Source organism: Lotus japonicus, chromosome 4 (assembly GCF_012489685.1).
Source record: "Lotus japonicus ecotype B-129 chromosome 4, LjGifu_v1.2".
NCBI lineage: Eukaryota > Viridiplantae > Streptophyta > Magnoliopsida > Fabales > Fabaceae > Lotus > Lotus japonicus.
Genome location: NC_080044.1, coordinates 68128234 through 68151324, shown reverse-complemented (window position 1 = coordinate 68151324; position 23091 = coordinate 68128234). Strand labels below are relative to the sequence as shown.

General features: G+C 34.4%; 1 protein-coding gene across 13 annotated transcripts; it reads right to left on the bottom strand.

Moving 5' to 3' along the window:
• Positions 1-5847: 5847 nt before the first annotated feature.
• Positions 5848-22249, bottom strand: LOC130711106 (uncharacterized). Of its 13 annotated transcripts, none has more exons than XM_057560592.1 (5): positions 21934-22235; positions 21717-21817; positions 20485-20628; positions 10650-10734; positions 9925-10548 (listed from the first exon to the last, which is right to left on the bottom strand). In XM_057560592.1, exons 1-4 carry the CDS (start codon positions 22000-22002, stop codon positions 10695-10697), a joined length of 354 nt encoding a protein of 117 aa, XP_057416575.1. In that variant the 5' UTR covers positions 22003-22235; the 3' UTR covers positions 9925-10548; positions 10650-10694. The 13 variants fall into 13 exon arrangements, with proteins under 13 accessions (XP_057416576.1, XP_057416573.1, XP_057416578.1 ...); XM_057560588.1 differs by having other exon boundaries at positions 9932-10548; positions 10650-10751; positions 21934-22236; XM_057560593.1 differs by lacking the exons at positions 9925-10548; positions 10650-10734 and adding an exon at positions 5848-6197 and having other exon boundaries at positions 20485-20566; positions 21934-22243.
• Between the last annotated feature and the right edge of the window lie 842 nt (positions 22250-23091).

Here is a 23091-nt window from a genome sequence, read left to right as displayed (position 1 = left end):
TACCGAGTTAGACACATGGCTGATCCGATGTATGGCTCGAACCGGTCAGGGTCCGGTTCCCGGATCAACCAGCCGGTTTGAACCGAGTTTAATAACATTAGATGTGACAGATGATATGAGGAGAGAGAATGAGAGATAAAAACAAAAATGAGTGAAAATGAAATGTTTAAAAAATTATGTGTGTATATATCGTTGTTGTTATTTTAATAACCCGGCCGACCTATCACATATTCACATCTAACAATCTTTTTTTAAAATGACTTAAGTTAAGCCGAGTAATAAGACTTTGTCAGTGGTTTAACCTACCACACCTCTAATTAGGAGAGATTAGAGTAAGTTATGGCAATAACTAATGAGAATGACTAGGTGAGATTGACTTAAGTGTGTGGTTGTGTGTCTCTTCTCAATCGATAAACCATTACCAGTGCAATTTGTCCGTCTGCGTTGGATTGGACTCAGGTTTTGGAGATTGACTTAAGTGTGTAGTTGAGACTTGATAGCTTTTGCTTCTTCCTATTATTCTCCCATCTTCTCTACACTTTACAACTGCATACAACTCATTTGGTTAGGGTTATTAAATCAGACAAAGAAAAAGCCATAAGAGAAACATTGAGAGGGATACAGTCAAGTTAGATCCAAATCTTTGAGACCAACAAGGCTCACTGCTAAGATGGCGCAGTACGGCGGCGCGTTAGGATTTGGTTAGGGGTGTTCGCGGTTCAGTTTAGACCGGTTTTCGGTTTCACCAATCCAATCAAAATTCATTGGTTCGGTTTCCATCAATTGTTAACCAAAAAAATTCAAAACCGAACCGAACCGATTATGAACGGTTTGGATCGGTTCGGTTCATCGGTTTCACAACCTTTTTTTTTGTCAATATCAATTCCATAACTTTATATATATAGCAATCACACATGACTCACAACTTAACAATGCATAAAATGGCAAATCAATAGCTCAATCATAGCTTAATCACAAATCTATAATTCATAATCAACAACTTAAGTACTTAACAATGTAGAAATGCTTAAATTGGTGCTTAATATTAGTACTATTACAAATCTATATATATTAGAAAAGAACAACTTCTAGCATGACGTGTCGCTCCCACAGGCCAAGTTAGTGACGTGTCGCTCCCAGATTAATTCTCATAAAAATTATTCCACGTGTCAATTTGTTAGAGGATATAATTTTCAATTGATATATATTTTAATTTTATATATTCTAACCTAATTAATTGATATTATTTTAGAAGATATAATTTTCAATTGATATATGTTTTAATTTTATATATTCTAAAATAATTGATTGATATTATTTTAAAAGATAAGATTTGGTCTTTTAATTTATTTTAAATTTATTTTTAGAATAAATTGATTAATTTTTATTGAATTTTCGAATCTATCTATATATATTAGAAAAGAACAACTTCTAGCATGACATGTCGCTCCCACAGGCCAAGTTAGTGACGTGTCGCTCCCAGATTAATTCTCATAAAAATTATTCCACGTGTCAATTTGTTAGAGGATATAATTTTCAATTGATATATATTTTAATTTTATATATTCTAACCTAATTAATTGATATTATTTTAGAAGATATAATTTTCAATTGATATATGTTTTAATTTTATATATTTTAAAATAATTGATTGATATTATTTTAAAAGATAAGATTTGGTCTTTTAATTTATTTTAAATTTATTTTTAGAATAAATTGATTAATTTTTATAGAATTTTCGAATTTTTTATTAATTTGGGATTTTATGAGTTTTTATTGTGATTTGCTAGATTTTGTTAGTTTTTATCTATCTTTATTTAATACAATTTTTAATATTAGATTTGATTGGGATTTAGGTTGTTTATTTCTTAATTTTATTTTAATTTATCTTATCATTTATTTTAAATCCAGAAAATACTTTATTTTATTTTAGATTCACTTTTAGAGTATATTAATTAAATTTTCTTAAATTTTCAGATTTTTAATTAATTCAGGATTTTATGAGTTTTTATTGTGATTTGCTAGACTTGGTAGTTTTTATCTATCTTTATTTAGTACCTTTTTAAATTTTAGATTTGATTAGAATTTAGGTTGTTTATTTCTTAATTTTATCTTATTATTTATTTAATTTTACTTCCAGGAAATATTTTATTTTATTTTACATTTATTTATAGAGTATAATAATTAATTTTTATTGAATTTTCAAATTTTTAATTAATGCAGGATTTTATGAGTTTTTATTGTGATTTGTTAGATTTGATAGTTTTTATCTATCCTTATTTATTATTTATTTAATTTTAATTTCATGAAATATTTTATTTTAGTTTTGAGTCACATTTAGAGTATAAATGAATTTGTATGGTATTTTTATTGAATTTTCATATTTTTATTTAATTCAGGATTTTATGAGTTTTTTATTGTGATTTGCTAGATTTTGGTAGTTTTTATCTATCTTTATTTAGTACCTTTTTAAAGTTTAGATTTGATTAGGATTTATGTTGTTTATTTCTTGATTTTATCTTAATTTATCTTATTATTTATCTATATATATTAGAATTCTTCAACGTAAGAGGCGAAGCGGAAGGAAGTTTCGCTTCGCTTTCGTTCGGTACGCTAATAAAGAGGATGCTGTTAGAGCTATGGAGCTGTTGGATGGAGTTAGATTGGGAGGAGCGTACTTATCAGTGAAGCCTGAAATCTCTGCTGGAAAGGTGGGTATCTCTCGGCGTAGACGTCATGCTCCAGGGGAGGCTTCTGTGTTGGCGAGGAATCCTCTTTCTCAGGGGCAGCAGTCGGCTTCTAGTGGCCCTTCTCCGGCGGGTCGTTCCAGGAGCGATGTGGTGAAGGGAGGTTCAGTGGAGAGGTCTGCTATCTGCCCGGCGATGGACTCTGAGGCTTTGGTCGCCGATGTGGGTGGTTGCTGGCTATGCCCACAGCGGATTGCTGACGAGGTGTTGTTCCCGGAATTGGTTCCAACGGGAAGGTGTGCGGATGGCAGTGTGAGGCGCGCTATTGACGAGATACTATTCCCTGAGATGGTTGCCAGTTCTGATATCGGTGCGGCGCTGCCTGTGGTCGCTGGTTTCGCGGGCGTTGAAGAGGTAGGGTCGCAGGCGGTGGAAGGAGAAGAGTCGATTCTCTATGGAAGGGGGTGGGACCAGCTTGCTTCATTGATGCATAATTCTTTATTAGAATTTAATGAGGGGGATTTTTCAAGGCTAGTAATCAGGGGCTGTGTGGCTTTTATTAAGTGGGGGAATTTGAATTTGAAACTCTCATTATCAGCTCCCCTTGGAATTAGGAGGAACTTTTGGTCTGGGATTAATGATCATATAGTGCACCTTTCTGGTGGTTTTCCAACGGCTTTTAAGGATTTCACTACCGCTGGTTTGACGGCGGGAAGCTCTATGGTAGCTAGGGAGGTTGTTGATGATCCGATTCACACGATGTATGATGTTGGCACTCTGAGTTTTGATGGGCGTGTCGATTCTCGTCCATCGTTCTCCTGCTTTGAGGTTGGTGCTTGTTCTGGCTCCGCTCTTGCCAGGGGCCTTCAAGGGTGTTCGGAAGCTTTCTCAGTAGGTGCGGGGGAGGATGCTCTTGAGGTAGAGGTCGGTGCTTATGCTGATGATCCCATTCTCGTCTTTTCCCCTCCGAGGCCCCGTCCTCGTGGTAGGCCGAGGAAAAATTCGGGGACCAGGCGTGAGGGCTCTCGGCGGCCTAGGGGTCGTCCCCGTAAATCCGAGAGTGTGGTTCTCGCCATTGACACCGCGCCGCCTAGCCCTCCGTCTCCTTCGGGGCCTTATTTCACCCGAGCAAGGAAGGCTTGGTTTCTCGCTAAGTCCGTAGGCATGTCTTTTCCTGGTAGTGATGAAGATGTCGTTCGGGGATTGGCTGAAGTTATTAAAGAAAATTTTCCTCCCAGGTGCTAGGGTAGTGGATCTTTTCTCTTTTGGGTGGTTGTTCGGGTTTTTTTTTTGGGTGGTTTGTTTTTTTTTGGGTTTCCCCACCTCGTTGGGTTGTATCCTTCTTTTTATCTTTGAATAAATCTCTTTGCTCTCGAAAAAAAAAAAAAAAAGAACAACTTCTAGCATGACGTGTCGCTCTCACAGGCCAAGTTAGTGACGTGTCGCTCCCAGATTAATTCTCACCTAATATTTTACATGTAAGCTCTTTCTCCTTGGCCCCACTTGCCACATGTGCCCTGATTTTTCCTTATCTTATTTCTCCTTAATAAAAAAAATACATTTTTAAATTTTAGATTTGATTAGGATTTAGGTTTTTTATTTCTTGATTTTATCTTAATTTATTTTTAGAGTATTAATTAATTTTTATGGTATTTTTTATTAAATTTTCGGATTTTTAATTAATTCCGGATTTTATGAGTTTTTATTGTGATTTGCTAGATTTTGATAGTTTTTATCTATATTTATTTAGTACATTTTTAAATTTTAGATTTGATTAGGATTTATGTTGTTTATTTCTGGATTTTATCTTAATTTATATTATTATTTATTTTTAGAGTATTAATTAATTTTTATGGTATTTTTATTGAATTTTCGGATTTTTAATTAATTCCGGATTTTATGAGTTTTTATTGTGATTTGCTAGATTTTGATATTTTTATCTATGTTTATTTAGTACATTTTTAAATTTTAGATTTGATTATGATTTATGTTGTTTATTTCATGATTTTATCTTAATATAAAATCTGTGATAAGTGATTTAATTTTCACGTGTCATTTTCAGGTTAATTCTCATAAAAAAATACATTTTCAAATTTTAGATTTGATTAGGATTTAGGTTGTTTATTTCTTGATTTTATCTTGATTTACTTTTGATTTATTTTTAGAGTAAGGATTTATTTTATATACTAAATAAATATAGATAAAAACTATCTAAATCTACTAAATCACAATAAAAACTCATAAAATCTTGAATTAATTAAAAATCCGAAAATTCAATAAAAATAACATAAAATTTAATTAATACTCTAAAAATAAAATTTTTCTTCACCTAAAAATTATTTCCAAAACAAATCTTGAAACCGATTTTTTAAAGGTAATTTTAAATCTGAGAAACTTTTTCATAAAATATTAAAATTTTAAAATATTTTTCCAAATTATCTAATATTTACCTAGATTAAATAAAAAACTAAAAATTCAATAAAAATACCATAAAATTTATTAATAAAAACTACCAAATCACAATAAAAACTCATAAAATTCTGAATTATATAAAAATCCAAAAATTCAATAAAAATAACTTAAAATTAAATTAATACTCTAAAAGTAAACTTTTTATTTACCTAAAATTTATTTCCATAACAAATCTTGAAGCCGATTTTTTAAAGGTAAACCTGAGAAATTTTTTCATAAAATATTAAAATTTTAAAAGATTTATCTTAAAGGTAACCGATTTCTATAATTTTTTTACAATCTATTTAATATTTGATTGGTTTTAAAAGGTGTATGATGAGAAAATAAATATTAATTTTTTTTAGTTAACAACATCATTATTAGTTTTATTTTAAATTTTATTTTTTTTTATTTTTAAATCAAATAGATATTGATTTTTAAAAAATTTACAGCATCAATATTTTTTATTTTGATTTTCCCGTAAAAATATTTTTATATCGCTCTTGGCCATGGCTTAAAGCGAAGAGAGGTGATTCGATGAACCCATTGGCGTGCATATCGTCGGTGCGTGGTGGAGTGGTGGGATAGAATTTGGCTTGGTTATTTGAGAATGGATGGAGCACGTTGCCTATTTATCTATGGCTTATTAATTTTGTTATTCTGTTTCTTTCATTTTTTATCTTTTCTACAGGGTGGTTATGCTCAATTATAATTGATAGTTGGTTGCAACTACATTGTAACAAAATTTATTCATGGGTTGGAGTAACTTGCCTTGAATTTGCTTTTCAGTTTAAATTTCTCTTTTGATTGAGATGTATCTTTGTTTTGTTACATGATGCACGCAAGTAGTTTTTTACTTGGAAAAGAGAAGGAGGTGGATTGTTAGAGATTAATTGTTAAATATTTGAGGAATGATTGTGATAATAACTTAATGATCTAATAGGAAAAGTCTTTATCTACACTACCGAACAATAAACAGGGTATTTTCAAGCCGTCGTTGTGCCATTAAGTTCTGTCACATGGACACTTGACACAAGCAATCCAAGTAAGCCTAACCACCTGCAAAATTAAACTAACTAAATAAATTCCAAGTTAGCTTTTTTAGTAATACAAGATGTAACAAGTTGTTAATTTTATTTGTGCAGATTCTATATAAGAAAGGGGTAGAAATTTAGGTTTTCTAAGTTTGTCTCCTTTGGATGTTTGCCAGCTCTTAGAGCACTGAACCAAGAAGCTGGCAATATTGGTTGTTTTGAAGCAGCTTCTGGACTTGCTCTAGCACACAATAATGCTTTGAGCAGTATTCTCATAAGCCTTGACCACATACTTAAACGGTTTAAGTACTATCATTCTAATTTCTATGATTGGCTTCAAGATAGAATAAACAACCCTGCAAATTATGGTACGGGGAATACATATGATATTAAGCTTAATTTTATGGTATTTTTATTGAATTTTCGGATTTTTAATTAATTCCGGATTTTATGAGTTTTTATTGTGATTTGCTAGATTTTGATAGTTTTTATCTATATTTATTTAGTACATTTTTAAATTTTAGATTTGATTAGGATTTATGTTGTTTATTTCATGATTTTATCTTAATATAAAATCTGTGATAAATGATTTAAATCAATAATACATCCCATCAGCAAAAACCCTCTTAAAACCCTGCCTTCCTCCACTATCTCCTCCATGCAATTTTCATCTCATCTCTCCACTGAACGGAACCACCCCCACAAAATCGTCTAAGAACAACTTCTAGCATGACGTGTCGCTCTCACAGGCCAAGTTAGTGACGTGTCGCTCCGAGATTAATTCTCACTTAATTATTTACACGTCAGCTTTTCCACCTATTAATTCACATTTAATAATTTACACATAAGCTTTTCCACCTTGACCCTATTTGCCACATGTGCCCTGATTTTTCTTTACCTTATTTCTCCTTAACATTTTTTCAATTGCACAGCTCACTGTATCTTTTCAATTGCATCTCGGTAAAAAGTCTGCTAGGGTTCCACTGGCTTTCTCCTAGCGCCGCCCTCCTTACGGTCGCCGGTGGCGGCGCTCCAACCCTTGGTCTTGGTCGTCTTACTACTATTGTTACCCATCTCCAATTCAACATTCTTTGTAACTGTTCCCTTATACATGTCCCGTAAATTTGTCTTCAGCAAGTCAAAACCAGGTTCCACACTCTCCGATATCGATGCGGTTGTGCCCTCTTCGTCCGAATGGCGCGGCACACTCGCTTTCATATTTTGCAATCTCTCTTCACCTTCACTTAAGGAAGGAATGGGAGGTGGAGGAGGTGGCGGCCATGACCGGTTTGACATATTCTCATCTTTCTTTGGTGGGAGTCCCTTTTCATCAGGTGATTATTATTATACTAATGATTGGCTGTTTTTTGGATTTTGACTCATTTTTATCAGTCAATGGTTGTGTGGTTGTGTGGTTGTCCCTTTTGGTTTTTCGTTGAATCAGTTCCTTACTATTCAATTTGAGGTCTTTTGAATTTTGGGTATCTAGAAAACCTAACCCATCACGCTGATAATGATATGTGAGCATGCTCACTGCCACCATTTAAAACTGATATGCCTTTTTGAACTGGGAATTTAATCTTGATCTCTTGATAAAATTCATTTGCTGATTTCCAGCTTTAGTTTCATCTTTTGCTGAATTGTGGTATCTTTACCACTAATTGATCCATGGATTCTTTATTTTATGGTAATGTTGATAGTTGAGTAGGTAAAACCACTATGAGTGACAAAACTCTTCCTTCAAGTACTTATTTCTTCTGCATTGTTTAGTACTTAATCCTAATATTAGTTTCATTCATGTTTGTTTCAGTCCTAATAAGAGAAGGGTGAAGATATGTCGTACATGTTGCCTCACTTGCATTCAGGATGGGCTGTGGATGGGAAGGTTGCAGATGGAGGTTTCAAATTATTTTCTTCCTTTGCTTGCATAATATGTTATGGTTTTTTTCAATTTTATTTTACTTTACCTTTAACTTTCATTCACTCATGTTTGACTTCAAGGTCAATTTCGTTCATCACTTGCCATGCTAATTTCAAATTCTTTTCTTCAGGTTTTTTTTATAGATATTCCACCAAAAGAGATTCTTTGGAAGCCATGGATGGTGAGTCCATTTTATATTCTATATGGAATTTTGCAATATTTTGATTTGTTTTTTATGTTTTTGATTCTCCTTTGTATGTGATTCTATTTTATTCGTTTTTCTTAATTTGCATCTAAAATTTGTGTCCTATGTTATAGGAGGTGAAACATTGATCTGTGTATGTTTTGATTAACCTAATCATTGTCAGTGAAGTGGATTGAGGGAGTGAAAGAATTGAGGGGAGAGAAAGGAGAAGTTGTAGATTTTTTTCCTTGCAACTTTTTTATTTGGTAATTTTTTCTTTTTGCCTGCTTCTTGCACCGAGGAAGTTAATTATTATTGTTGGTGCTTGCCGTTACAACTACAGAACTACATATCATGGATGAGATTTTACTGCTTATCTTTGTTCGCTCAAGCTATACTATTGAGATTAGACTTTTAAAACAGGTGCTATCCTTTCTAATATGCTAAACGCCTAAACCAATGTTCTAACAATAAATTGATTTTCTTGGCTTCCCTGGAAACATTTGACATGAATTTATCCGTAGGTACAGAACGACAATGAGGTGCATACCTCTTTCTGACTACACTCTCTGATTCTCAGCTAGCTGAAGATGAAACATGATTGATGACTCAAGATCTTATCTTGCTCTCATTTCAAGTAAGCCACGAAACATGTGAGACCAGTACTCATGGAGGTTTTTCTCAGTTCATTATATGTATACATTCACCAGATAAGAGATAGAGATGTGTGTTTGGTGTTGCACTACTGTGATGCATATGTATATATTCACCAGAAAAGAGATAGAGATGTGTGTTTGGTGCTGCACTACTGTGATGCATATATAGTTTTACTGACTTAGTTCATCAATTCTACATCTATCTATCATCATTACATATATTAAAAGTCACTTTTCGAAGGCAATATTAGATTTTATAATTAATCATTGTTCTACTATGGTTCAATTAATCAAACTTTAGTGTGATTGGAAGTCTTGCTTGCATGAGTGTGTAATTCTCACATTACGATTTAGTATTAGCATATGTTTTTGATTTGGTTATTGTACTTTCAACAACAGTGCTACATAAAGCAAAGAGTTGTTTTAGCCGTTCAACAAATATAATGGGTCTAAAATTTCTAGAGCGGTTTTCTTCCATTCATCTTCTTTAGTAGCATGTGATTAGTTTCCCCTTACAAATAGATCTGATTGGTTATGGAAACCACTGGAAGGCCATAGCCAAAAAGTGGCTTCAATTCATTCTTTGGCTTTCATATCTGTCTGCAAATTTGATTGCTATCTTTGCACTATCATAGCTAGATTGATGTTGCACATATTGCTATTATGCTTGGCGGTCTTTAGTCTATCCTACTCTAACATGTCTATCAATCTCACTTCATGAGTTCTTGATTTTCTGTTACTTAGAATGCAGATACGGCTGGAAGCTGCTGATTTGGAAGCAAGTTTCATTTGAATTAGCATGAGTTCATATTAATTCATGTTAAAGTTGGACAACAATCAGGAATAGCACCTAGGATTGCTGTTGATTTGGAAGCAAGTTTCATTTGATTTTTTAATTAGAAATAAATATTTTAATGATTTAAATTCAAAATGTGATACCTTCTTACTTTATGAAGTGCTTTTTTATGCCAAAGAACAGACTCTGGTTGCAGTCAAAACAAAATTTGCATATGATGTTAGGTACTGTGTGGAATTTGTGAGTGTGTTTGTGGATAATTTATAAGAAAAACGGTGGTGATAGTGAGGTAGAGAAATCTGAGAGAGATTTTGATGTAAATGGAGATTTTTCTTTCTTATGAGATTGGACTTTTAACCCTTATCCACACCATTCAAAATTTCCATTACTATTATTTTCGACAATTATGTCACTGGCAAATAATAATTAGGTTCTGATGTAATGTATATTCTTTGTAATGGAGAATTAAGTAGTTGTTTTTAAGAGTCTTTTATATATAATTCAGATGCAAACAGTATGCACTCAGCTATCACTTGAGCACTAGAGCAAGTAATGGGAGCATACTACGACTGCTTTATTATTCTGAATTTTTTTATCGCAGAAATGCTCCGGAAAGTACAACAAGCTCAAAAGCAGAATAGCATGATGAAACTACTAGATATTATTAATGAACCAAACCTTTCAGTTCCAAACTGTCAAGACCTTCGCTAGAAATTTGTTCTAAAGTACACCCATTAGTACTACTATAAGAGCAAAGCAACATGCTTCTTATATTGGGAGATAGACAAAAGCAGAGGTTGCCTTAGTAAGCTTTCTCACCTGGATCAACAAAAAAAGAAACTGAAACTCGATCGATGAAAGTTGGAATGGCAAGGTTTACTCTTAAAGTCTTCGACAGGAGGAGGATACAAGACATCGACCTTGAAGCAAGCAAGGTAGGGTGAGTGTCATCATCTTCATCGATATTACCCACCAGATAGACTTGAGAAAAGACTTTCAGACATCCTGAGAGTAAGGAGAAGCTGGATCTAAATGTATTAGAAAGAGCCTAAAAGCTTTTATATATAGGAAGAATATTTTACATGAAAATTCTTTTACATAAAAATAAATGTTAATAAGATTTCATCGGAATTTTTTTTTGTTACAAGAAAAACATAATATAATATAGTTTGATGTTAATTTTTTACTACATAATAATATAGTCCACTTTAATTTTTTTGTACAAATTATTATAGGAGTTAAATTCTCCTACGGGAAGAAATATATTTTAACAAGAAAGTACCTTCATTAAGTATTAATTATTTTATCAAATACAATAACAAATTTTGCGGTACATTCTTTTTTTTCTAAGATTAAAATGTGTTCTGAATGCTTTATTGGTGATTCTTCATATCTATAATTTGTGTTATTGTCTTTAGGCTCATGAAGAATGTGAAACGACTTCATGTTGATATGGGTCAAACTTAGTTTATTTTATTGTGTAAAAAATGAACTCGCATAATCACGTGCATAAAGAATCTTTTCTCTTTTTTTATTGTAGATTAAATCAGCTATTGTTTATTAGTCATCATTAAACCACATCCCCTAATATGTTTTGCATAATTTGAGATTTGGTTAACCAATTTTTTTATTAGTTATTCAATTGTACGAAGTTCAATCTATGCAACAAGGGATTTAATTTAAGACTTTTTGTCCACTTTGCTCATCATTTCATACTCTTCTATTTCATCAGTTGTTTATTATATTTTTAATGATCAAGGTATTAATTGACCTATCAAATATAATAGATGTATTCCCCGTGCAACGCGCGGGTAAAAAACACTAGTGCCACTGAACTATATTGAAATCTCATTTTTCACTCTGGATGTCTGCTAGGTGTCTTCAGTGTGCGAATCTCCATGAATCATTACTCTCAATTCCCCTACTGCCACTGTATTTTAATCACAATGTATGTGACCAATTCAATTTTGATTTTCGTTGAAGGTTTTAAGGAAGGAATTAATGCTTGCTGTGGGATTAACCCATATGAAGGCATTTTTACTTGTGGGGGCACCAAGAAAGTTAAAGAGTATGATTTATGTGACAATAGTGGCGAGTATGTACGGTTGGATTCTTTCCACCCAACAGAGAAGATCATGAGCAAAGGAGAAAAATTACACGTGTCAAAAAAATTTTAAAGCATAAGTTTTATTAAATAGAATGGTTGATTGTACAAACAAAACTCAACAAAGTGAGCATAAACCCCTCCAATGTTCACCAAGAACACCTAAAAATCACATTAAACAGGTCCAAACACGGATCAAGCACTAATCAACCAATGAGAAAGAGAAAATGTCGGGGACCTAGATGTGGTAAAAAAAAACCACATAACCTAACAAAAACAGAGCTCGCTATTGGAGGGAACGCGAAACAACACACGACATCAACCGGAAAGCAAAGGCAAAAAACCTAAAGGGAACAACACCTGAAAACGACCCTAAACAGCACACGCCGGCCCGAAATTTCACCACCTTCACTGTTGACCTTGAGCAGCACTTCGGCAACCAAGAACCATAGCGCCCAAAACAAGAACCATAACGCCCCAAAACGATCTATGACAAAGAACATCTCCGCACCGGTTGCACCGTGCCTTCGCCCATAACTCCACTTGCAACACCTCACGAACAGAGATGGAAGAATCATCAGATCTGTCGTTAACACCAAAGTTGCAAAAAGGCAGAGGGGAAAAATAACATTTACCACTCCGAAGCATCAATCTGAACAAAAACATGGCGCAAGAAGTATCAAACTAGCTTCATAAATGACCCTTTATGAAGAATGTGAAACGAGTTCCTGTTGATCTCAATCAGGCTTAGAAGATAAGTCTTTATGTCCACTTTGCTTAGCATTTCTGACTCTTCTATTTCATCCTTTGTTTAATTTTTAATAATCAAGGTATTAACTTACGTATCAAATACAATAGACATATTCCCCGTGCAACGCGCGGGTAAAGAAGCACTAGTTTAATGCTAATTCTAAGAAAAGGGAGTTGATTTGGTGCTGAGGGTCCACAAAGCTACCATGGACACGCAGATATTTGATAGCTGCTATTTCTACCTCTGCCACATGTCGCGATCACGACAGAGGTATGCCGTAAGATGATGTTACGTGAAGAAGAGTTTATCATGTTGTGATTGATGGTTTGTGCTATTTCAGTTTATCCTTTGTTCGTAATTCAATCCTGGATTCTTAAATTTCACATATTTTGTGTGTTTTGATCCAAAAGTTTACAAATTTTTGCATAGACCCTTTAACGAATCATTGTTGAAGACGTAATGTTTTTTCTATTGTTCTACTTCCGCTTTTGTATTTTTTTAAACCAGATTTTAGTATAGTTTGTAGAAATCCATGCGTTTGAAGCCATTCTAAACCAGATTTTGGTATAATTTATAGAAATTTACGAAACTTAGGATAGCCTGAATTTATATTCATTTCTCAAATTTTGCACGTTTTTATTCATCATGTTTGAGCTGTGTGTATAAGCATACTATTTGCACTGTATGTGAATGATGCACAACTTACTAATTTTTTATTAATGATGCACAGGTCAGTCAAATTGATGAAAGCATATGAAGAGCTCACATTTAATCTTCATGAGTATGGTTAGCTCATTCTTAAGGTTGGTTCATGTTTTCCTTAAACTCATTAGTTTTGCATATACTCATGTTTTAGTATGCCAATTGGGTGACTTATCTTACTTTACTCTATATATTTCCTTTCAATTTAAATTGATTGTTAGTATAAGTTTATTGGTGAAGTAACCACAATTATTTTGGGTGAGAGAATTATTTTGTTTTTTTCTTACATATATATATAATTTGCTGGGGTGCGCACATATGGGGCAATACATCATTTTTTGTTTCTCTTGACTGAAATGTTCCTTTGATTTTTTGTTTCACAAGGGCTCCACCCCAAGATTCACAAATACACTAAATACAATTCTTTCACCACAGTCCTTTCAAATTGGTGAAAGAGGGTATTTTGTTCTTCAAGACTTCATTTTGGGTTTCGGTTTCAATCTTCTTCATGAATTGATTTTGTTCTTCAAATAATTGTAAGATGCCATATGCTTTAAGGATTCCTGCTTTTATCTTCTTAATCAAAAGCAAAAGGATTGAGGAAAAGAAAATCTTCTAGGGTGCAGAATATTCACTAATTGGAAAAAAAATAACACGTGTCATTCTCAGATTAATTCTCATAAAAAAATACATTTTAAAATTTTAGATTTGATTAGGATTTATGTTGTTTATTTCTTGATTTTATCTTAATTTATTTTTGATTTATTTTTAGAGTAAAAAAAATACATTTTTAAATTTTAGATTTGATTAGGATTTAGGTGGTTTATTTCTTGATTTTATCTTAATTTATTTATTATTTATTTTTAAAATATTAATTAATATATCCCAAACTTTTTTTTTAAAAAGAGTGAGTTTGAAAGCTATAGCTTAAGTTAATTTGTTAATATATTCCCAAATAATAATAATAATAATAATAATAATAATAATAATAATAATAATAATAATAATAATAATAATAATAATAATAATGATAACATGTGTGTGCGGATATGGGCCGGTTGGGTACTATAGTACCCATACCCGCACCCATACCCTCTATTTTTTGCGGGTAATTATCTATACTCAACCTCATACTCATTTAGCGGTTTTTTACCCTACCCATAGTGGATATTTTTTGCGGGCACCCTATGATTTTGAGACCCATTATCATCCATAGATTTAGATTTTGGCAAAGATCGATAGCTTCCTATAATGACATTGAATTGTCTAAAAGTGGAGAGCTTCGAGTTGCTACCCACGTGAGTATGGAGACGGGTACATGTAATTTTTAAAAACGCGGGTATGGAGATGGTACTATAGTACCTACCCATTGTCATCCCTACTTAGTTGGAATAAACACAATAATGTTATACTTTATGATATATCTTACACAATCCTGATTTGTGCTACTATCACATTAATTTTTATTAAGATTAATATGTTGATAATTCCTTATATCTATGATTTGTGTTATCGTCTTCATATTTAAAAAGAATGTGAAACGAGTTCCTCTTGGTCTCAATCGGGCTTAGAAGAGAAGTCTTTATGTCCACTTTACTCATCAATTCTGACTTTTCTATTTCATTCGTTGTTTAATATATTTTTAATAATCAAAGTATTAATTAATGTATCAAATACAATAGACATAATTCCCGTGCAACGCGCAGGTAAAAAACACTAGTTTTTTATTAATTCGGGATTTTATGAGTTTTTATTGTGATTTGCTAGATTTTGTTAGTTTTTATCTATCTTTATTTAATACCATTTTTAATATTAGATTTGATTGGGATTTAGGTTGTTTATTTCTTAATTTTATTTTAATTTATCTTATCATTTATTTTAAATCCAGAAAATACTTTATTTTATTTTAGATGCACTTTTAGAGTATATTAATTAAATTTTCTTAAATTTTCAGATTTTTAATTAATTCAGGATTTTATGAGTTTTTATTGTGATTTGCTAGACTTGGTAGTTTTTATCTATCTTTATTTAGTACCTTTTTAAATTTTAGATTTGATTAGAATTTAGGTTGTTTATTTCTTAATTTTATCTTATTATTTATTTAATTTTACTTCCAGGAAATATTTTATTTTATTTTACATTTATTTATAGAGTATAATAATTAATTTTTATTGAATTTTCGAATTTTTAATTAATGCAGGATTTTATGAGTTTTTATTGTGATTTGCTAGATTTTGATAGTTTTTATCTATCCTTATTTATTATTTATTTAATTTTAATTTCATGAAATATTTTATTTTATTTTTGAGTTACATTTAGAGTATAAATGAATTTTTATGGTATTTTTATTTAATTTTCATATTTTTATTTAATTCAGGATTTTATGAGTTTTTTATTGTGATATGCTAGATTTTGGTAGTTTTTATCTATCTTTATTTAGTACCTTTTTAAAGTTTAGATTTAATTAGGATTTAGGTTGTTTATTTCTTGATTTTATCTTAATTTATCTTATTATTTATTTAATGCTAATTCTAAGAAAAGGGAGTTGATTTGGTGCTGAGGGTCCACAAAGCTACCATAGACACGCAGAGATTTGATAGTTGCTATTTCTACCTCTGCCACATGTCGCGATCACGACAGAGGTATGCTGTAAGATGATGTTACGTGAAGAAGAGTTTATCATGTTGTGATTGATGGTTTGTGTTATTTCAGTTTATCCTTTGTTCGTAATTCAATCCTAGATTCTTAAATTTCACATATTTTGTGTGTTTTGATCCAAAAGTTTACAAATTTTTGCATAGACCCTTTAACGAATCATTGTTGAAGACGTAATGTTTTTTCTATTGTTCTACTTCCGCTTTTGTATTTTTTTAAACCAGATTTTAGTATAGTTTGTAGAAATCCATGCGTTTGAAGTCATTCTAAACCAGATTTTGGTATAATTTATAGAAATTTCAAAACTTAGGATAGCCTGAATTTATATTCATTTCTCAAATTTTGCACGTTTTTGTTCATCATGTTTGAGCTGTGTGTATAAGCATACTATTTGCACTGTATGTGAATGATGCACAACTTACTATTTTTTTTTAATGATGCACAGGTCAGTCAAATTGATGAAAGCATATGAAGAGCTCACATTTAATCTTCATGAGTATGGTTAGCTCATTCTTAAGGTTGGTTCATGTTTTCCTCAAACTCATTAGTTTTGCATATACTCATGTTTTAGTATGCCAATTAGGTGACTTATCTTACTTTACTCTATATATTTCCTTAAGTTCAATTTAAATTGATTGTTAGTATAAGTTTATTGGTGAAGTAACCACAATTATTTTGGGTGAGAGAATTATTTTGTTTTTTTCTTACATATATAGATAATTTGCTGGGGTGCGCACATATGGGGCAATATGGACTGGGCGAGCCCCTAGAGAGGCAACGCCCAGCATGTATCCCGCCCTGAGGCGGGGCCCTGGCCTTCAGATGGGCCTTGACCTCGGAGGCCCAATTGGCCCAATAGGTAGTACCCAAGCTCTATAAATAGGAGGTAGTTATCAAGTGTAGGGGACTTTTTGGCTCATTTGAGAAACTGACATATGAAATTTAGCACTCTCTCTCTCATTCACATTCTCTCTTAGCACAATCCTCTACCTCTAGGTACTATACCTCTCTTCAATGTTCGGTCCAAGAACATTTGGCGCCGTCTGTGGGGACCGAACCCACGACGGTGGCAGGAGTAGAAGCTGGTACGGTGGTTGGCTCGATAGCCGCGGCGACGGAGGCTTCAGTGACATTTTTGCCTTTAGGCGCAGCAGCAGTGGTGGGCTGAGCGCCAGGGTTGGATGCGGGATGAACCGCCACACGGAAGTACTTCCGTGCGAAGGAGGACTTCGCGTTACTTTTGTGAGGATGCAAGCACTTCCGGCCGGCTCGGGCCTTCAAGGAAATCCATCCTTTGTTTTTGATGGACTTGGGGTCGACGTCGTAGAGGTAGAAGAAACTGGTGGGGGATGGGGCGATGCCGACAGCGGCGCTTAAGATTTCAAAACACCGAATGAAGGCCCAGGCGTTAGGGTGGAGTTGGCAGGGAGCCGCGTTGATGTCGCGGAGGACGGTTTGGACAAAGGGCGAGAAAGGAAGCCTGATTCCAAGCTCGCTAAACATGTATTCATACGCAAAGAAAAAATGGGATCTCTTTACGTCGCCGTCTGGCTTATGAAGCCAGGGGCGGTCCTCAGGACTGCAAATCCAGATCCTGAGTTTGGCGTTAAACTCATCGTCATGAGACAAACCACCCAGGGAGTTCACGAACTGCACGATGAGATCGCTATTCTGGAAAATAGAAGGTTGGTCTATAGCCTCGTGAGTGGGGGCTATTTGGACTGGAAGGGGCAGAGTGGCGTAGGTTTTTAGTCGGTAAGGTGGGATCTCCGGGACCTCTAAACGGAGGCCGCCGGCGGCGGTGGCATCAGGGTCGCTTTCGGAGGAAGAAGAGGAGTGGTTAGGGGAGGTAGGGCTTGAAGCCATTTTTAGAAGACAGTAAAGTGAAAGAAAGGAAAAGATGAGTATGTGTATGATGCAAAGATAAGGACAGTGGGACTCACCGGAGTAGGATGTGAAGAGTGGGTAACGGAAAGGGTGATAAGCGACGGCTCCGGAGCGGAAGTGGGCAGAGGGAGTTTGGTAAGCGATTAGGGAGGTAAAGAGGGGTCTCGGAAAGGGATGACTGTGGGGAAGAAGGGTTTTTATAGGAGAAGGGGGGAAGCTGGAAGGGTGACGCGTGTTGGACGCGTGTGGAAGGTTGGAAGTCATGATGGTTTTGGGGAGGTGGGTCGCGTGCAATGGGGGGTTACTGCGCACGATGGGACGGTTATGAAAGGTGAAGTGACGGTTCCGGAGAAAGAGGGAAATTGATGTAACCGACGCGTCACGTGGGGCAGTCACGGGGGGGCAGATAGGGATTTGAAAGGGTTTTAAAATAAGGGAAAGCGCGAAAAGCCTCGCCACTATAAAGATCAAACACCATCGCCTGACAGGTGACACCAACAACAAAGTTCAGTCGCTCGCCGGGGTTACCGCCAGTCAATGATTGAATGATCAGCACATGACCCATGCCCGCCACCTTTCCCGCCGTCGAACGATCATACACCTGCTCCAACTTATCGCCAATACGAAGTAATCGTTCTCGCCGCTTGTGGACTAGTGGACTTGCCAGCTCGGGTTGCTCGTCAAGTCAGTGGACTGGGTAACTGAAAATGCAAGTTTCCTTTTGCTCACGCCATGTTGGCGATATAGTTTACTTCTCTTTTCTCAAGCCATGTTGGCAGTGCAGATTCCGGTGTACTGTAAGACATATGTAAAAGCATTTAAAAGACACCCTTAGCTCTCGTACCTCGAGCTCGGTGTCTTGTGGACTAGTGGACTGGGCGAGCCCCTAGAGGGGCAACGCCCAGCATGTATCCCGCCCTGAGGCGGGGCCCTGGCCTTCAGATGGGCCTTGACTTCGGAGGCCCAATTGGCCCAATAGGTAGTACCCAAGCTCTATAAATAGGAGGTAGTTATCAAGTGTAGGGGACTTTTTGGCTCATTTGAGAAACTGACATATGAAATTTAGCACTCTCTCTCTCATTCACATTCTCTCTTGGCACAATCCTCTACCTCTAGGTACTATACCTCTCTTCAATGTTCGGTCCAAGAACACAATACATCATTTTTTGTTTCTCTTGACTGAAATGTTCCTTTGATTTTTTGTTTCACAAGGGCTCCACACCAAGATTCACAAATACACTAAATACAATTCTTTCACCACAGTCCTTTCAAATTGGTGAAAGAGGGTATTTTGTTCTTCAAGACTTCATTTTGGGTTTCTGTTTCAATCTTCTTCATGAATTGATTTTGTTCTTCAACTAATTGTAAGATGTCATATGCTTTAAGGATTCCTGCTTTTATCTTCTTAATCAAAAGCAAAAGGATTGAGGGAAAGAAAATATTCTAGGGTGCAGAATATTCACTAATTGGAAAAAAAAATAACACGTGTCATTCTCAGATTAATTCTCATAAAAAAATACATTTTAAAATTTTAGATTTGATTAGGATTTATGTTGTTTATTTCTTGATTTTATCTTAATTTATTTTTGATTTATTTTTAGAGTAAAAAAAATACATTTTTAAATTTTAGATTTGATTAGGATTTAGGTGGTTTATTTCTTGATTTTACCTTAATGTATTTATTATTTATTTTTAGAGTATTAATTAATATATCCCAAACTTTTTTTTAAAAAGAGTGAGTTTGAAAGCTATAGCTTAAGTTAATTTGTTAATATATTCCCAAATAATAATAATAATAATAATAATAATAATAATAATAATAATAATAATAATAATAATAATAACATGTGTGTGCGGATATGGGCCGGTTGGGTACTATAGTACTCATACCCGCACCCATACCCTCTATTTTTTGCGGGTAATTATCTATACTCAACCTCATACCCATTTAGCGGTTTTTTACCCTACCCATAGTGGATATTTTTTGCGGGTACCCTATGATTTTGAGACCCATTGTCATCCATAGATTTAGATTTTGGCAAAGATGGATAGCTTCCTATAATGACATTGAATTGTCTAAAGGCGGAGAGCTTCGAGTTGCTACCCACGTGAATATGGAGACGGGTACATGTAATTTTTAAAAACGCGGGTATGGAGATGGTACTATAGTACCTACCCATTGTCATCCCTACTTAGTTGGAATAAACACAATAATGTTATACTTTATGATATATCTTACACAATCCTGATTTGTGCTACTATCACATTAATTTTTTTAAGATTAATATGTTGATAATTCCTTATATCTATGATTTGTGTTATCGTCTTCATATTTACAAAGAATGTGAAACGAGTTCCTCTTGGTCTCAATCGGGCTTAGAAGAGAAGTCTTTATGTCCACTTTACTCATCAATTCTGACTTTTCTATTTCATTCGTTGTTTAATATATTTTTAATAATCAAAGTATTAATTAATGTATCAAATACAATAGACATATTTCCCGTGCAACGCGCGGGTAAAAAACGCTAGTTAATAATAGAAAACAAAAACATAATAAGTCTAACAAACTGTTGTGTTTTTATGTGTATAAATTGTTGTGTTTTTATGTGTATATATATTATAATGATTGATATAAAAAGTTGAATTTGTTACTTACCCATAGGTAACATATGGTTCCATAGTCAGCAGAAAGTTCATTACTCCCACAAGTGGCTTGATAAAAATAGCAGTGAATATTCCTGTGAACCCGAAGGAGGATAAGAGTGAGATCTGTCTGGTGCTAGGATGCATGCCTTTTTTCGGGAATTAGATTTCCCACCCCCTGTTTTAGAATTGCCACCCTAGCCTTTTTAAAAAAATGCCGGGACTACCCTCCGGGACTTAAACCTCCATACCAGTCCAGAGGTTGATGTTCTGGACTAGTCCGAGAGTTAAAAGTTCGGATTCTTTAGTTACAGTTAAAATAACATGATCGGTGTCGTGGCCGTCTTGGAGGACTTGCCTAACGAATTGTTGGGTTGAAATGTTTGGTTTGTAATTGTGGTGGTGGTTGAGATTGTAATTGATGAATATGCCTTTTGGTTTGGTCTTAACTTACTGCATTCTGCTGCTTGGTAAGAGTTATCCAGGACTTTAAGTTTCGAATCTATCCAGGACTTTAAGTTTCGGATCAATCCAGGACTTTAAGTTTCGGATCAATCCAGGACTATAAGTTTCGGACTGCTTCATAATTAAATTTACCACCCCCCTTTTTTAGACGTCCGAGAGTTGAAAAACCGGATTAATATGAAACTTCAAGATTCGGATCTTTCAAACCAGATACTGTCACAAAGACAGAAACGTGAAAATGCAGTGACAATAATATGGGACAAACAGACCTCGTTACAATACTGAAGGAAAATATTCTTGCTAATAATATGGTTACAGACATGGTTACAACATTACAAACATGAATCATATTATCAATCTTCTGTTATGTATGTTAAATCAAAGTTGGTAATAACACGAGGACCAATCCAAACAGTGTGTTCAGCCATAAATGGGGGGTGGTTGAGGAGTTTATGCAGGCCATAATGGTGGTGAGGTAGGTGAAGCTATGGAGTAATGGTGCTGAAAAAGGTGGTAGAATTTGTCAGAGGTGTCCGGAAGTTGAAGTTTCATACTAATCCGAAGGATGAAGTTTCGTACTGATCCGAAGGTTGAAGTTTCGGACTAAAACACGGAGGGGCAATATTGGTTTTTCCCCACTTTTAAATGGGGTGGAAAATCTAAAACAGGGGGTGGGAAATCTAATTCCCCTTTTTTCCTAAAGAAAGATGTTATAAGTTGTCACAAAACCAAAATATCAAATTGAATGAGAGAAGAAAAAAAAATGAGAGAGCTAGCTACCCCGGAATCTGAATGATTATTAAGGGCATGCAATTTGGGGGCAATAGAGGTGGCAGACCTCCGTGAGCAGAACAAAGGCGACGGCCCCGGAACTTTATTTCCTATAAATTGAATAGAAGAAGAATATTGCAGGTTAGATATGATGATGAAAAATAATAGGAAAAGCTGCTTTCTAATTCTAATTCTAATGAAAAGCCACAGCACAGGAGTCACTGACCTTGTTTTTCTTGTTTTCTGGAATAGAGTTGAGAGCTTTTGTTTCTTCTTCTTCTTCTTCTTCTGCCATGTTCTCTTTTTCCCCCTACAAATTGAAGAAAATATTGCAGATTAGATAGATGATGAAAAATAATAGTCAAAGCTGCTTGCTAATTCTAATTCTAATTAAAAAGAAGCAGCTAACAAACAGTCATCCTCATCCAACAACAAATTCATAAGCATGGAAAAATTATGCATGGTCTCCATCCTCCTCTAACAAACAGTCATCCTCATCCAACAACAAAAACCCATAAAGCTAAAATTATTATTAAGTTCAAACGTTTAGCATCTCACACTTCTTATCTTAAGTTTTAGTGATAACAAAGTTTAAGGTAATATTGGTTCAAATAAAAAGGGGTAAATAGCCAAGTTGGTCCCTGAAAGTGTCAGCCGCCTTCAAGTTGGTCCTTAAACTTCTGAAATGCCTCTCGCGGTCCCTGAATGTGGCAAGAGTCATTCACAATGATTCACATTAATCCCTGACGTTAAAAACTGAGACGGTGTTAACGAAAACAGTGACTTGGATTTTTTTTTCCTAAGTGGACTGACAGTGGAACTGGAATGTTAGGAAAACATTTATCCGTCAAATTAGTCCCTAAATGTTGCAAATTAATTCCTAACATAAAAAGATAATTTCTATCATTGAAAACCTCTGTTATCTTCTTCCATCTAAGCAACTCCAAGCTAGGATCTAACCTTGTCCAACTCCAAGCTATTATCTGGTACTTACTCTTAAAATTCTATGTGCTGTTTTTGAATCTTGACAACCTTGTAGTTGATTGCATAAGTGGAACAGCTTCACTTCATATTTCTTAATATCTTCTAGTCAACCAATAGTAGCCTTTTTTATGGTTCCTCAGAGATTTTACATAAGTACTTTTTCTTGATTTAATTTCAATATTTTCATGCTGAAGTCTGTTATTGGCCCTTTTGAATTTTTCATGTTCTTCACTCACCACGTTTTTGGGCATTGTTTCTGAAATTTCATGAATGTGTACATCTGTTTGCAATTTCTTATAATTTCCCAAATATCCAAATCTCTGTAATTTCATGAATGTGTACAGAAGTTGGACAACGTCAAAGCACCAGATAATAGCTTAGATCATCTAGAAGTGAGGTG

Bases quoted from the DNA above. Each gene is read 5' to 3' on its own strand.
- LOC130711106 (XM_057560582.1), bottom strand. From the start codon at position 18,092: ATGACTTCCAACCTTCCACACGCGTCCAACACGCGTCACCCTTCCAGC.